The 12882-nt window shown below is 39.1% G+C and overlaps 1 protein-coding gene across 2 annotated transcripts; it reads left to right on the top strand.

Annotated features, from left to right (window-relative positions):
* Positions 1–626: 626 nt before the first annotated feature.
* LOC107086794 (probable G-protein coupled receptor 173) lies at positions 627–4732 on the top strand. Of its 2 annotated transcripts, none has more exons than XM_015377985.1 (2): positions 627–1606; positions 2938–4732. In XM_015377985.1, exon 2 carries the CDS (start codon positions 3103–3105, stop codon positions 4309–4311), a length of 1209 nt encoding a protein of 402 aa, XP_015233471.1. In that variant the 5' UTR covers positions 627–1606; positions 2938–3102; the 3' UTR covers positions 4312–4732. The 2 variants fall into 2 exon arrangements, with proteins under 2 accessions (XP_015233471.1, XP_015233472.1); XM_015377986.1 differs by lacking the exon at positions 627–1606 and adding an exon at positions 2663–2796.
* Positions 4733–12882: the final 8150 nt, after the last annotated feature.

Here is a 12882-nt window from a genome sequence, read left to right as displayed (position 1 = left end):
GGCACGGATTAATAAACCGAGAGCACAGTTTCTCAATCTGCGGGCCCGGATTAATAAACCGAGAGCACAGTTTCTCAATCTGCGGGCCCGGATTAATAAACCGAGAGCACAATTTCTCAATCTGCGGGCCCGGATTAATAAACCGAGAGCACAATTTCTTAATTTGCGCACACGGATTGGAAAACCGTGCGCTCAGTTTATCAATCCGTGCCCACGGATTTCCACCGGCTTTTTACCCTGACACCCAGGGGGCTCCGTACAATTGAGAGTATTACTGCTGCCACCATCTGTATTAGGGGGGAAAAATGGTAAGGGTGACCACAGGGGTGGCCCTGGCCCCCCCATCTAGTTCCGCCCTTGTGCGTGTCATCTCAGGTCCATCAAGCCTGCTTTGTGTCAGAGGACAGGAGACCAATGAGAAATGGTTTGTTGACAGCTGGAGCTTCTCAGTGTCCATGCAGTAAAAACAAAACAGGGAAAAAAACGGTTACAGGACGGCTTTTTAAGTCATGCCCCATATCAGCAGGTCTGCCTCCTCCTCCCTGCCTCCCTCTCTCCCACTCCCCTCCTCACTGTTGCCACCCCCCCTCCTCCTCCTTCTCCCTCCCTCCGAATAAAACCGACGCTTTCCGCGAATGTGCGAGCTGCCTCCTCTCCAGCAGCCATAATTGGGATTATTCAGGAATAATTCGCCCGATCCTGGCCGCGCCGTTTTTCTTCCCCTTTTTTTTTTTTTTAAGGGTTATATATTGATGTCCTAGAGCGGATGTCGAAAGCAGCATCTTCGAGGTAGAAAATAATTTTCGTTTTACCTCTGCTGGATTTTTTTTTTTTTTTTTTGGCTTCGGCTTTCCTCATATATTCCATCTGTCATGGAGGCTTTTATTATGGAGCATTAGGATGTAGCCCACCAGCCAAACAAAGACTGCATACTGACAGTTGAGGGGCAGCTGCATCGCCTTTTATTTCTGGGTTTTTCATCCTTATATTTTTGACTAGAAGATGGGAAACAGAGGCGCATCGAGGCTGTTGTCTGGGTGGACTAATTGTCCTGGTGCCACTGGCCGCTGCGCACGCCAAGACCTTTTATTATTTTATTCCTCCTTAACTGTGGCGGGTGGCTTATTCTAAACATTTGGGATTCCTGACATCAATTGGACATATATGATCAGAGAAAAACAGATGCCTTCCCATCGATGTGATGCAACATAAAATCTGTTTTCTCGGATGATATTCAAATGAACACATCCCTCCCTCTCCCTGTAAAAAAGGGTGGTGGATTTTTTTTTCTTCTTCTTTTTGTTATCATTCTTATATTTTTTAACACATCTCTCTCTCTCATGCTGGATTATTTGATCAGCTGTTGATGATCAATGCTATTTGACAGCATCTCCTGTTTCATGTTTATTCCATGTTTTTTTTGGATGGATTTATGCATAACAGGTGTTGTTTGAGGCTGAGAGCGCATCAAGAGCATGAAGCTTTATTATGTGTCTTTCTCTCGATTTAACGAGCAGTGAAACAAAGCGACCGGGATCCTTTTTTCTTTTGCCGTGAAATAAGAGAAGACTAAAAAATAGGAGGAAAAGAATGAGGGGAATGAAAGGTAGGTTATCATCTTTATCTGTTCTTCTCCACCTCTCTCTGTCTTTATCTGTCAAACACACACAAAACAGGTGATTTTGACACCTGTTCATCTGTTATTTACTCCACCCTGTGTTTTAGGCCTTGCTGGCTTGGCAGCCATTTAATCAGGTGAAATCATATTGTTTAAAAAAAAAAAAACACACTGGGAAAAGAAATTCATGTTCTTGGCCTACAGTAACAGGGCCAACACGAACTAGGCATTATAGCCATTATACATCCCATATATATATATATATATATAATATATATATATATATATATATATATATATATATATATACACACACAATGGAAAAAATCAAAATCTAGATAAGTCATTTTTTTCTTAAAATAAGTGCATTTGTTCTTGGATTGAGGAGGTAAAAGAGACACTTTGCTAATGGAACAAAACTATTTAGATTTAAAATAAGAAAACACAATTGCATTGCCTTATTTCAGATGCACATTATCTAATTATCTTATTTTAAGAGTAAAAATACTCATTCCATTGGCAAACTATCTCATTTACCTACTCAAATTAAGGGTAAATACACTTAATTTAAGAAATGGTTCCTTATTTCTAGATGGTTTTTCCAGTGAAGATTTAGATTTTTCCAGGGTGTATATCTATCTATATATATATCTATATATAGATATATATATCAGTTCTAGTTCCTGCTTGCATTCTGATTTTGGTTGTGTAATTATCTTTGCTTTATCCTATCACTTTATCGCCTCCTGTTGAGTGAGGTAGCACACTTCACACAGACGCAGAGTCAAAGGAAAAAAACAAAAAAAAAAAAAACAAATGGCTGCCCCTGCTCTGCTGCTATGTTCCCATATTCGCTCTCTGATATGAATGCTATAGACTGCACCCTCTGCTCTACACACATACAGAGGAGCGCAGGGAAAGCTTAAAATGTCCTTTGCTCATTTACAACATCTCTGTTTGTTGGACATGCTCAGGGTTGGTTATGCTGTGTCTGCCCCCCTCCCCTCCATCCGCCCTTCATCCCTGTACACCCCCATGCATTCACTCAAACACCCACACTTGCACAAAGTATGTGAGCTGTAGTATCTTAGCAACGGGCTAGGTAATTACTGAGTGAGCCAAGGAGCTGGCATGCTGTAGAGCTGCTGATCTGATCCCAACGTTAGGGAAACAGGAAGGTAGAAATTTTTGAGCTGTGTCGTCCAACACGACACTCGTGTTTTTTGTATCCATTTAGACTTCACTCACATGCAGGTCAGACATCTTGTTTCCTGTTTTTTTTTTTTTTTTATCTCAAACATGTGTGTCTCTGTTCCCAGGCGGTGAGGCCGTGGACAAAGAAGAGAAATGATTCTGTCGAGTAGAAAAGATCCGCTCGGCCTCTCCTTGTAGAGATCAGCGGAGACGACGACGGAGGCGGCAGGAGGAAAATAGCTGTTCTTTTAAGGGCCCAGATCAGGCAGGCTCTCTTGGAGGGCGATAGAATGGCTAACCAGAGCTTTGCCATTGATGGCCCTGGCAGTTTACTGGCTGTGCTAGCTTCCCAGAGTGGACTGGCGAAGGGAGGCAGCAGTAGCAGCAGCAATGATGGCAGCAGCAACAGCGGGGGAATCACTGCCACAGATGTGTCTGCCTACTTTAAGCTGGTCTTCTTGGGGTTGATCATCTGTGTCAGCCTCGTGGGCAACCTCTTGGTTTCTATGCTGGTGCTGCGGGATAGGACACTCCACAAGGCCCCTTACTTCTTTCTCCTGGACCTGTGCCTGGCTGATGCAGTCCGCTCCGCTGCTTGCTTCCCCTTTGTGCTGGTGTCTGTCCACAACAGCTCGGCCTGGACTTACAGCGCCTTGAGTTGTAAAGTCGTTGCTTTTATGGCTGTTCTGTTTTGTTTTCACGCTGCCTTCATGCTGTTTTGTGTGGCCGTCACCCGGTACCTTGCCATCGCCCACCACCGCTTCTATGCCAAACGCATGACCATCTGGACCTGTGCCGCCATCATTTGCATGGTGTGGACCCTGGCCGTCGCTATGGCATTTCCTCCTGTCTTTGATGTGGGAACTTACAAGTTCATCCGTGATGAAGATCAGTGCATTTTTGAACACCGCTACTTGAAGACCAACGACACCCTGGGTTTCATGTTGATGCTGGCCGTTGTGGTCTTGGCCACTCATGGCTTCTATGCCAAACTCCTGCTGTTTGAATACAGACACCGCAAGATGAAACCAGTCCAACTGGTACCAGCAATCAGCCAGAACTGGACCTTTCATGGTCCTGGGGCAACAGGCCAAGCAGCAGCCAACTGGATTGCAGGTTTTGGTCGGGGTCCAATGCCACCGACTCTGTTGGGCATCAGGCAGAATTTACACAATCAACACCGGCGACTGCTCGGGATGGAGGAGGTGCGTTCTGAGAGGAGGCTCGGCAGGATGTTCTACACCATCACCCTGCTTTTCTTAGTCCTCTGGGCACCCTACATTGTGGCCTGCTTCTGGAGGGTGTTTGTCAAGTCTTGCGCCATCCCTCACAGGTACCTTTCGATCACAGTGTGGATGAGCTTCGCCCAGGCTGGCGTCAACCCCATCTTCTGTCTCCTGCTCAACGAGGATCTAAGAAAAGTGCTGCGAGCCCATCTGCCCACTTACTGGAGGACTAAACAACACCTGCCCCAGGATGAGGCCTACTGCATCATGTGAGACCAAATTAGGGTTCATTCAAGGAATGTTTCAGGTTTCAAAGCAAATTTTAGAGAGCAGTAGGGTTTTAGTCCACTTGCTCTAAATGTGGGTGTCCGATTTGTTGTTTTGCACAACAAAATCCAAATGTTGCTACCAAATTCAGGCAGGATGCCAATGTTTGAAGAATGTATATGTTTGAATAAGCCAGTGAGGTGAAAAAAGTCTGGACAGGTGGCACAGAAAAACCCCTGGTAACACTTTGGCGATGGGTACCTCTGATGTACTGTATCAAATGATAGATTGGAAAGATCCCAACAATCACCACTCCAATTAGGTGTGACAGATGCCATTTTCAAAATAATGTTGCCTTATTTCAGACGGACACAGCCCAGAGCTTTCTACTGAGAACTAGTTTGTGTCACATTAGACCCTTAATTGATAAAAAAAAAATCAAAACCTTGAAGAAATGTGCCGTGGACTGTGAATAGAAAGTGTTGATCAGAGAATTGCAAAACTCTGAAACACATCAAAGAACTCAAAGGGGTCTGAATGGAGCGATAGACCCCTCTGGACGCCTTTTCAAGTTATTCAAAGGAGACACCCGAATATTAAGCAGAGCCAATACCTTTGGACACATTTAAATAGCTGTTGTGAACGCAGAAGCCCCCCAAACATGCTTGATTTTTTTGGACTTAGGGCGTGTCAGGTTTCTTTGTATCATACAATGAAGAAAAAAATTGCCTGTTTTGCTTTATTTGTAAACAATACATGTTGAAGCAGATGACACTATTTTGAAATATGACTTGATTTCTTATTGTATAGACTGTACAGGAATGTAGATTCCTGCTTGCGTGTTTTTCTATAGCATTTGTGTGTGGGTGGGTGTATGTGTATGTGTGCGTGTGAGAGCAAAAAAGGTAGAGAGGCTGGAAGGGAGAGAGAGAGGCAGAATGAGACTGACAGGAGTAATGATGATAGAATAGGTTTCAGTAATACTGAGTCAAAATGAAAGCAGCCACACTCAAAATCCTGCAAAAATTCAGCCGCCATCATATGGAAATTTATCCTTTAAATGGATTTCTGCAACTGAAAATGTGGTATGATTTTTTTATTTAATGCTAATGTGCAAAAAAAAGTGACATACTGGGGGTTAAGATTTAAAAAAGGGGGGAGGGGCAGATTTTCATTTTGAACACTTGTATATTACAAACAGGGCGTAAGATTTAATGGCGACTTCAGTGATGTATTTATATTACATCTGTTTAAAAAAAAAATAGAAGATGTATATTTATTTGCAAACGATGGTCTTGGGAATGTTTTAAAGTACTGTACTGTTACTGTATGCTTTCACCAGAATACAACACAAAAGAAGACACGTCATGAAGGAAGCTGAATGTTACCCGGCCCTCTTATATTTCCACTCGATTCAAATGTCACCATTTGAGTGTCTTGTTTGAGAAATCAAAGCGAAATCAGGCTGGTGCGGGGATCTGCACTGAATTGTTTCTCCAAATTAAGATTCATGTAATGCAAAATGTCTGACCTTCAGTGCGTTAGGCATAGAGATATCAACATGCAGTCAATCTTTTAAATGTGGACACTTGCACAGCCTACTGTTCTAGCATGCATTCCACTGCATTTCATAGATTCCAAACCTGGTATTACAACTTGTACAGATGTTGATATGAAAAAGGAAAAGTGAGGTCCATAATTTTTACGTCTGGCACTCTTTTTGCGAGATGATATCCTGTATCTGTAAAGTTTAACTGAGGTGGTTCTTTGGCCCACTCATCAATAAAGACTCTACTTTTGATGCATTCTGAGTCATGACCTGCCTGGACCGAGACATGAATGGGGATTTTTTTTAGTGGGAGCAGAACATCTGGTACAAATTACATCCTGTGAGCTTTGTAGAAATGTTTTGACACTGAGGTCTAACCAACGCCTACTGTTTAACTTGTGATTGGATTTCAACTTTTTCACAACTGGTCATGTTACAACTACCAACTAACGTAGAGTCTTTGGGTTTTAAATCATAGTACACATAGTAGTGCAGGGCCTTAAGATAAGGGGGAAACTTTTCATGGTTTTAGGTTCTTTAATCTTTAATCAAACAAAACTATTTATTATGTGTTACTATAGAGTCAATAGAATTCCCAATTGCTGCATCATCAGAAGTTATTTGTTTCCAACCTATTTGCAGAATAGCAACATGTGTCCAAAGTTGGTTTGTATAACTTGTGTCTCTGAAGATTATTTGTAATACATGGACAGACAGTTATGATTTGAATCTAACAAATGAATATTCCTTAATCCATAATTCCATGTAGCTCTGCCTGTATGCAAAAGGTAAACCTACACACTAGTCTCATATCTTCTGGAGCTTCTATCAGGCCTTTTCAGGTTCAACCTGTATTTTGCTCCATCCATGCAGCTTTATTTTCCCTGCTGAAGAGCATTACCCCCATAGAACGACTCTGCCACTGCCGTGTTTAGAATGATGTGCAGTCTTTGTTTCCCCGACTCAGAATTTTCCATGTTGACCAAAAATAATCAGTTTTGCTCTCATCCAACCAGAACACTTTCCTCCACATGTTTCCATTTCTGCACGGCCTGTAGGAAAACTGGAGATGGATTTTTCTATTATGGTGTTTCTCCATAGTGAAAACATGTGGATATCTATTGCCCCACCATTGCTTCCATCAGCCTCTTGTCTGCTTTTCTGACAGAGATATTTAAATCTTTGAATATTTTTATATAACATAAGTCTGCTTTCAACATCTACTGAACTCTACCCCTAAGCTGTTTGCTGTATTCATTGATCTCCACAAAGTTATTTGTTTTTTTTCTCCATCAAAGCTCAGAGACCCTTACAGAGCTGCTGGATTCATACTGAAAATGGATTACAAGCTTCTTTTACTCTTAAGGTGTCTTCTGAAACATATGGTTCCACCAGACTAATGAAATGCATGTCACCAATTTTAGATTTCAGAAAAAGAAACTGAAAACATTATTTTTCTTCCATTTCATATTGACGATTTTCTTTGGATCAACCTAGCATATAATCTGAATAAAGCACACTAAAGGTTGTAGTTGTAACATAAAAAGCGATAAATACTTCTAAAAGACACAGTTGGTTTCAAACCTGTGAAGGGAGATTTACAAATATGCAAATGCCATTACCCATAGTGCTTCCTTTGAATTGTATTTTAAATACAAAATGTGAGCAAACCGTCTTCTTTAGGCATTGATCTGTTTAAAGTAAATGTTCAGGCTGTTCAAAAAGTGTCAGATTAGGATGTTTTTGCTGGATCACATGAGGATAAGACAATTAGAAAAGTTCATTAAGTGTTTAGGCATGCTTGTCATCTAATGTGGTTAAAAAAAATCCACATGGGACAGGAAAATGGATTACAGAAACTAATATCAACAAGATAAACTCAATACCATGAAAACTGTGCATGAAAGGAGAGAAGAGGAGGTGTTAAGTTTTTAAATATTTTTATTTTAACACTTTATTTTGATATTCATGCCTAAAAGCTGAAATCTGATACGTCATTGCATGACTCAGCTTACCACGAGGAGATAGAAGTATGATGTGAGATATCAGTTGATGCTCTGGGTTTTTATTGAGACAGAGTTTAGTCTATCAATGCAGACTAAAATCTGGTTCTTTGCTTCTGCAACGGCTCAAATGGAAACAAAATGGTCAAAAACCCCATTGTATCTGCTCTGAAGACATATTACACAAATATTGTGCAGATCTAAACCCCTGTCCTTAATTAGATGTGCATCTGAAAGCAGTTTTCCTTTTAGTACCTCTTAAATGTTTTGTTTGATTAAAAGCAGCCTTTCAGGTTTATTACCGCTGCTGATAAAAGGGTGCATTATTGTGTGCAACAACAAAAAAAATCTACATGACACTAAATATCCTGAATGTCGCTTTCACACCAGATAAAAGCATTTATAAAACAATTCAGTGAATTTCAGATATCTTAGGTAAAAAGCTTTGCTGAGTAATTGTTCTATGTTAAGTTGAAATGGATATGATGGAAGACTATTATATGTTTTTGTCTTAATTAAGGCCTGTTTCAAACCCAGACACTGGATGGCTGTGTAATTACACCACACAACGATAATCTTATATTTCAAATATGAATGCGAGCTAATTTCCCATTGTCTGCTTTGGAGCTGTTGGTCTGTGTATGTCAGAGATGTTTCCATTGGGAGGGGGATTAGTTTGACAGGTTGCATAGCCTCTGTTTCCTCAGAACTGATGTAAAAGCCTCATCTCCGAGGCTTATTTTTAGTTTACTTCCCCTTGGATGTTCATCACAATCAGAGGTTATCCTACGCAGTAGGAGTGAGTGCATTAGGGGTAAACCTAGATGACTTTCCTGTCTTCATCCCTGCCTTTTTGAAAACAGATCTTCCCAGGAAGCGGTCATTCACCCTGCTTTTCCTTTCCACAGACCTGCATGTCAAAAAACTCAGGTTTTTGGAGATGGCTAAAAACTGTTCAGTGTTGAATCTTAAACATAAACCTTTTGGGTGACTTGAATATGGTGTTTTGCTTGTATTGTGCTGGTAGCTATTTCTTCTTTTTTTTTTTTTTTTAAGAAAGTAATGTCTGTTCCTTCATAAGATGAAAAAATTAAATTGGCCTTGACAGCTTGTAGCAAGGACTCAGAAACACTAACATATAGAATATTAAATAGTAATGAACTTTTTTGTTAGGCTGTCATAATAAATCATTAAAGGTTACAGTTTTCCAGCATTAATAGATATAAAGTATTCAAAGAGCTATTTTTAAAATAAGTTTTTTCAAATGTTATTAGTGTACTTCCAGCTTTTTTTTTTGTCGTTAAAACAGTAAGGAAACTAAAATGCAAGCCTATTCTCAGGAACGTCACTAACACGTTATTCTGGAGAGCAACATCATTCTCTCTATTGTGACTCCCTTAAACCCCAAATTAGCCAACAGACACAAAATTAGCCCCATCTCTAGTATTTCCGACTGTCAAACCGCCTTCAGAAAATATTGCATTGTTTGCATATTCCTTATTTCTGCAAAATTATGTTTTTTAATCCATCTTGATGCACAGCTAATTATGCACACATTCCCTTAATTTAGAGGCTACCTACCCTGAAATTTGCTAGAACCTACATGATATTTTAATGAAATATTTACAGGTTACTTTCCTTGCACATATAACAGGCTGTATTATTAGTTGAATCTTTGACATGTTACTGTTTTTTAAATTACATGGCACTTTTAGGGAGCTTACAATCAACTTTCCAGAACCTGTCTGTACTATGAGAGGGCTTATAAATAGGTTACAAGCACAGCATTTTTCAGAAAATCCCAATATGCTTCAAAGACACAGACCTTAAAATCTAAAATACGATTATTAGATGGTTCCTTTTAGGAACTCAGCAGGTACTTTCAATGGTATTTTGCTGAGGTACTTTTCTGAACATTAGTTACTTTACCATAATGTACTTGTTACCTGAGTGAACACAATTTTAAGCACTTATACCTATTACGCATCTACCTGTACCTAAGACGCATCTCATATTGGCACAATTCATCAAAGCACAATGTGTAGGTTTTCAGTAGGATCCATTAAGTTCTAGGAAAGTTGAAGAAGTGATTTCTGTAAGTTCTGGGAAGGTTGAGAGCTCCATCATTAGTGGGACGTATATATGATTTGTAATAATAAATGTAAATGTTTTTAGAGAATTAGGAAGAAGGAAAAAAAATATACTCAATAACATTGTTATTGTTTGTCAGAAGATAATACTATGACACTGATTGTTAATGGTAAAGTACCTGGCAAACTTTCAGATCCATTTTCTTAGTAAACGGACAAAAATGCCTGCAAACTTTTTTTTTCCTTTATCTATGGTTGAATGCCTCTCCAGGTCTATATTCTCCTTTCTCTACAGAGGCTTTGAGTTTTGCCAGGCCGTGGTTGTAAACATATCCTGCCTGGTTGAATAGAATATAACATACGATACAATTTTAAGAGCCAAAATAGAGACAAATAGAAAATATTTTCTGATGTGTGTTTGGAAGCAATTTTCTGTTGGAATGTCAGAGCCATGTAAAAATGTCTGCTTTTTACTCAAACCATTACCCTCAGAACAAAAAAAAAAATAGTAAGGATATTCAGAAGTAATCCAGGAACCACTAAGGCCCACACCTGTTATTAACTGGAGGATGTTTAAGTTTAAAACATCCTCATCCCTCACTGAAATAAATTTAATATAAACAGACTGATCACATGAATGCACAGCAGGAAAGATATATTTACAGCTGCTACATTATCCAAATAACTTCTGGGGTTATATTGTAGACAGAGAGAGAGAAAACAATGAATAATTTCATAACAATGACAAGAAAATGACCAAAAGGTCAAGGCAAGTGTGGAAACTGTTAAATATGGTGGTGGCAGCATCATGCTGGGGTTTCACTGATACATACCTTATCACTACTCTGTAACAAAGACAGGGAGGGAATAATTATATGAACAAGATAATAAAAACAAACATTAAATAAAAAAGACCTAAAGCATTGTAAGATATTCTAAATATATCCCATGTGCTGTTCGCTTGTGAAATCTCATTCCTTTTTATTTTTTGTGTAGTAATTGCTTGTTGCTATCCCATTATTGGGCAAAGTTATCAAAAGTAAATTGTGTGAGGCTGAAGAGAAACATAGAGCTGCAGTTTGCTGACACCTGTGCTCAGTACAGTTAGATAGTTATTCAAGCTAGTGGTAATGACACCTGGTTACACGGAGTTCACTAAAATTAGTGTTGCTTCGGTGTGTAAGTTTGCCTAAACAATTTTGGACTCTGTATTTTTCTCTGGCCCCCTCCCTGATCTGACCAGTGATGACATGTTTAGCCGCATGTCGTCAATCAACCGCTGGTTGTTTATGTGGTGTCCTGAAAACAACGTGGGATACATTAATAATTGGCAATCCTTATGGGGTTCGTCTCTGTAAAGCGCCTTAAGATGACATGTTGTGAATTGGCGCTATATAAATAAACGGAATTTAATCGATTTAAGATGAGTGAGGGGTTTTTGGAAACTGAAGATAGTTAAAGCTATTGCTGCAGCTATCCATTGTTTTAATAATTAACTGATCAAGCAATCATGAGCAGTTCTAGACAGGGGCCCACAGGGGCCAGTGCCCCTGTAGACCTGGTCCTAGTGCCTGTTTCTTAAAGACACAGCAAAAATGTATTTTCCCTTGATTTAAGGAGGTAAGCCAATTTGCAGATGGAATAAGATTTAAGTTAAAAATTACAAAAAATATCTCTACTTTATTATTTCAAGTGCATAATACCTAATTATCTGATCTTTAGAGCAGAAATACTAATTCCTTTGGCAGATTATCTTATTTACCTCCTGAAATTAAGTGCAAAGGCTCTTATTTTAAGAATATTTTTACATTTTACATCAATTTCCCATGATATGCAATGACAGAAGAGACGGTTACTGATTTTTCCTTTAGACCAATATTTTGCCTAGACAATTTAACCATTATTTACAAAATTACAGTCAGCTTTAAGCTTCAGTCATACCATAATAGGATCAAAGTATGTTATGGCAATAGTGTTCAATCCTTTGTGGTTCACTTAATATATCAAACAATGCACTTTTGGCCTTTTTGTGTTTGTTTGTGCTTGTTATTATTTTTCTTCTGTACCCCCATGCAAAAAACACAGGCTCCAGCTGTGCCCTGGCAAATTTAATGCAGAACAACCATGGCTAGCAATAATTATTTTTTAGAAATCAATAGTCACCTCAGTAAGTAACATACCTGAAAAAGTTAACGTATCTGAATAATAAAATACAATAAATGTTTAAGTGTGAATAACCAAGAGTTTGAACTTGAAGAAAACATGTATTGCATATTGTGAACGCATCGTAAATAAGTGTAACATGTTTAAAATAAAACTCAATTTGATGCCCAGAGATTACACTGGAGCACCTCTAGACAGAAATTATTTACCGTAAAAAGGTTTGACATTTTAAAAGCAGAATGTTTTCCTTTTCTACAGCTCTGTTGGGTCTTCTATTTATAGTAAGTTTTAAGTCTTTATAGTCCAAATAAAGTAGTTGAATATTCCAGTGATCACAATCAAGATGTTTCAGATTCTTTTAGGGAAGTTAAAATCTTTTTGTTTTGACTGACAGCTAAATTTTATTAAGGTAAAAAAAAAAACATATCCAAGTCATTGCTCTTTTGACTCGTCACAGATGCAAATAATCAATTAGCTGCATCTTTATTCTGTGTATCCAAGTCACTACCCCAGGTCTGGAGTGGTAAGTTTGTTTTATTGTTGCTCTGCACTATGAAGGTCCTGAGACGTAAAGGTATAGTGGAGGATGTTCTTTTTTCTGGTGGATCAAAGAAGTGGCCCTCCTAATCTTCAATCATTCCGGTGACATGTTTATGTAAGGCCGTCTTACGTGCTCGTCCCCATTTTCACTTACTAGTGGCAAGTCTGACAAAGTGGCAAAATTGCAAATCTTTTGTAAAGTAAGCTTGTATGAGCGATGCAAACTGCAACT

Source organism: Cyprinodon variegatus, unplaced genomic scaffold (assembly GCF_000732505.1).
Source record: "Cyprinodon variegatus isolate N-32 unplaced genomic scaffold, C_variegatus-1.0 Scaffold161, whole genome shotgun sequence".
NCBI classification, from domain to species: domain Eukaryota; kingdom Metazoa; phylum Chordata; class Actinopteri; order Cyprinodontiformes; family Cyprinodontidae; genus Cyprinodon; species Cyprinodon variegatus.
This window is presented reverse-complemented; position numbering and strand designations above follow the sequence as displayed.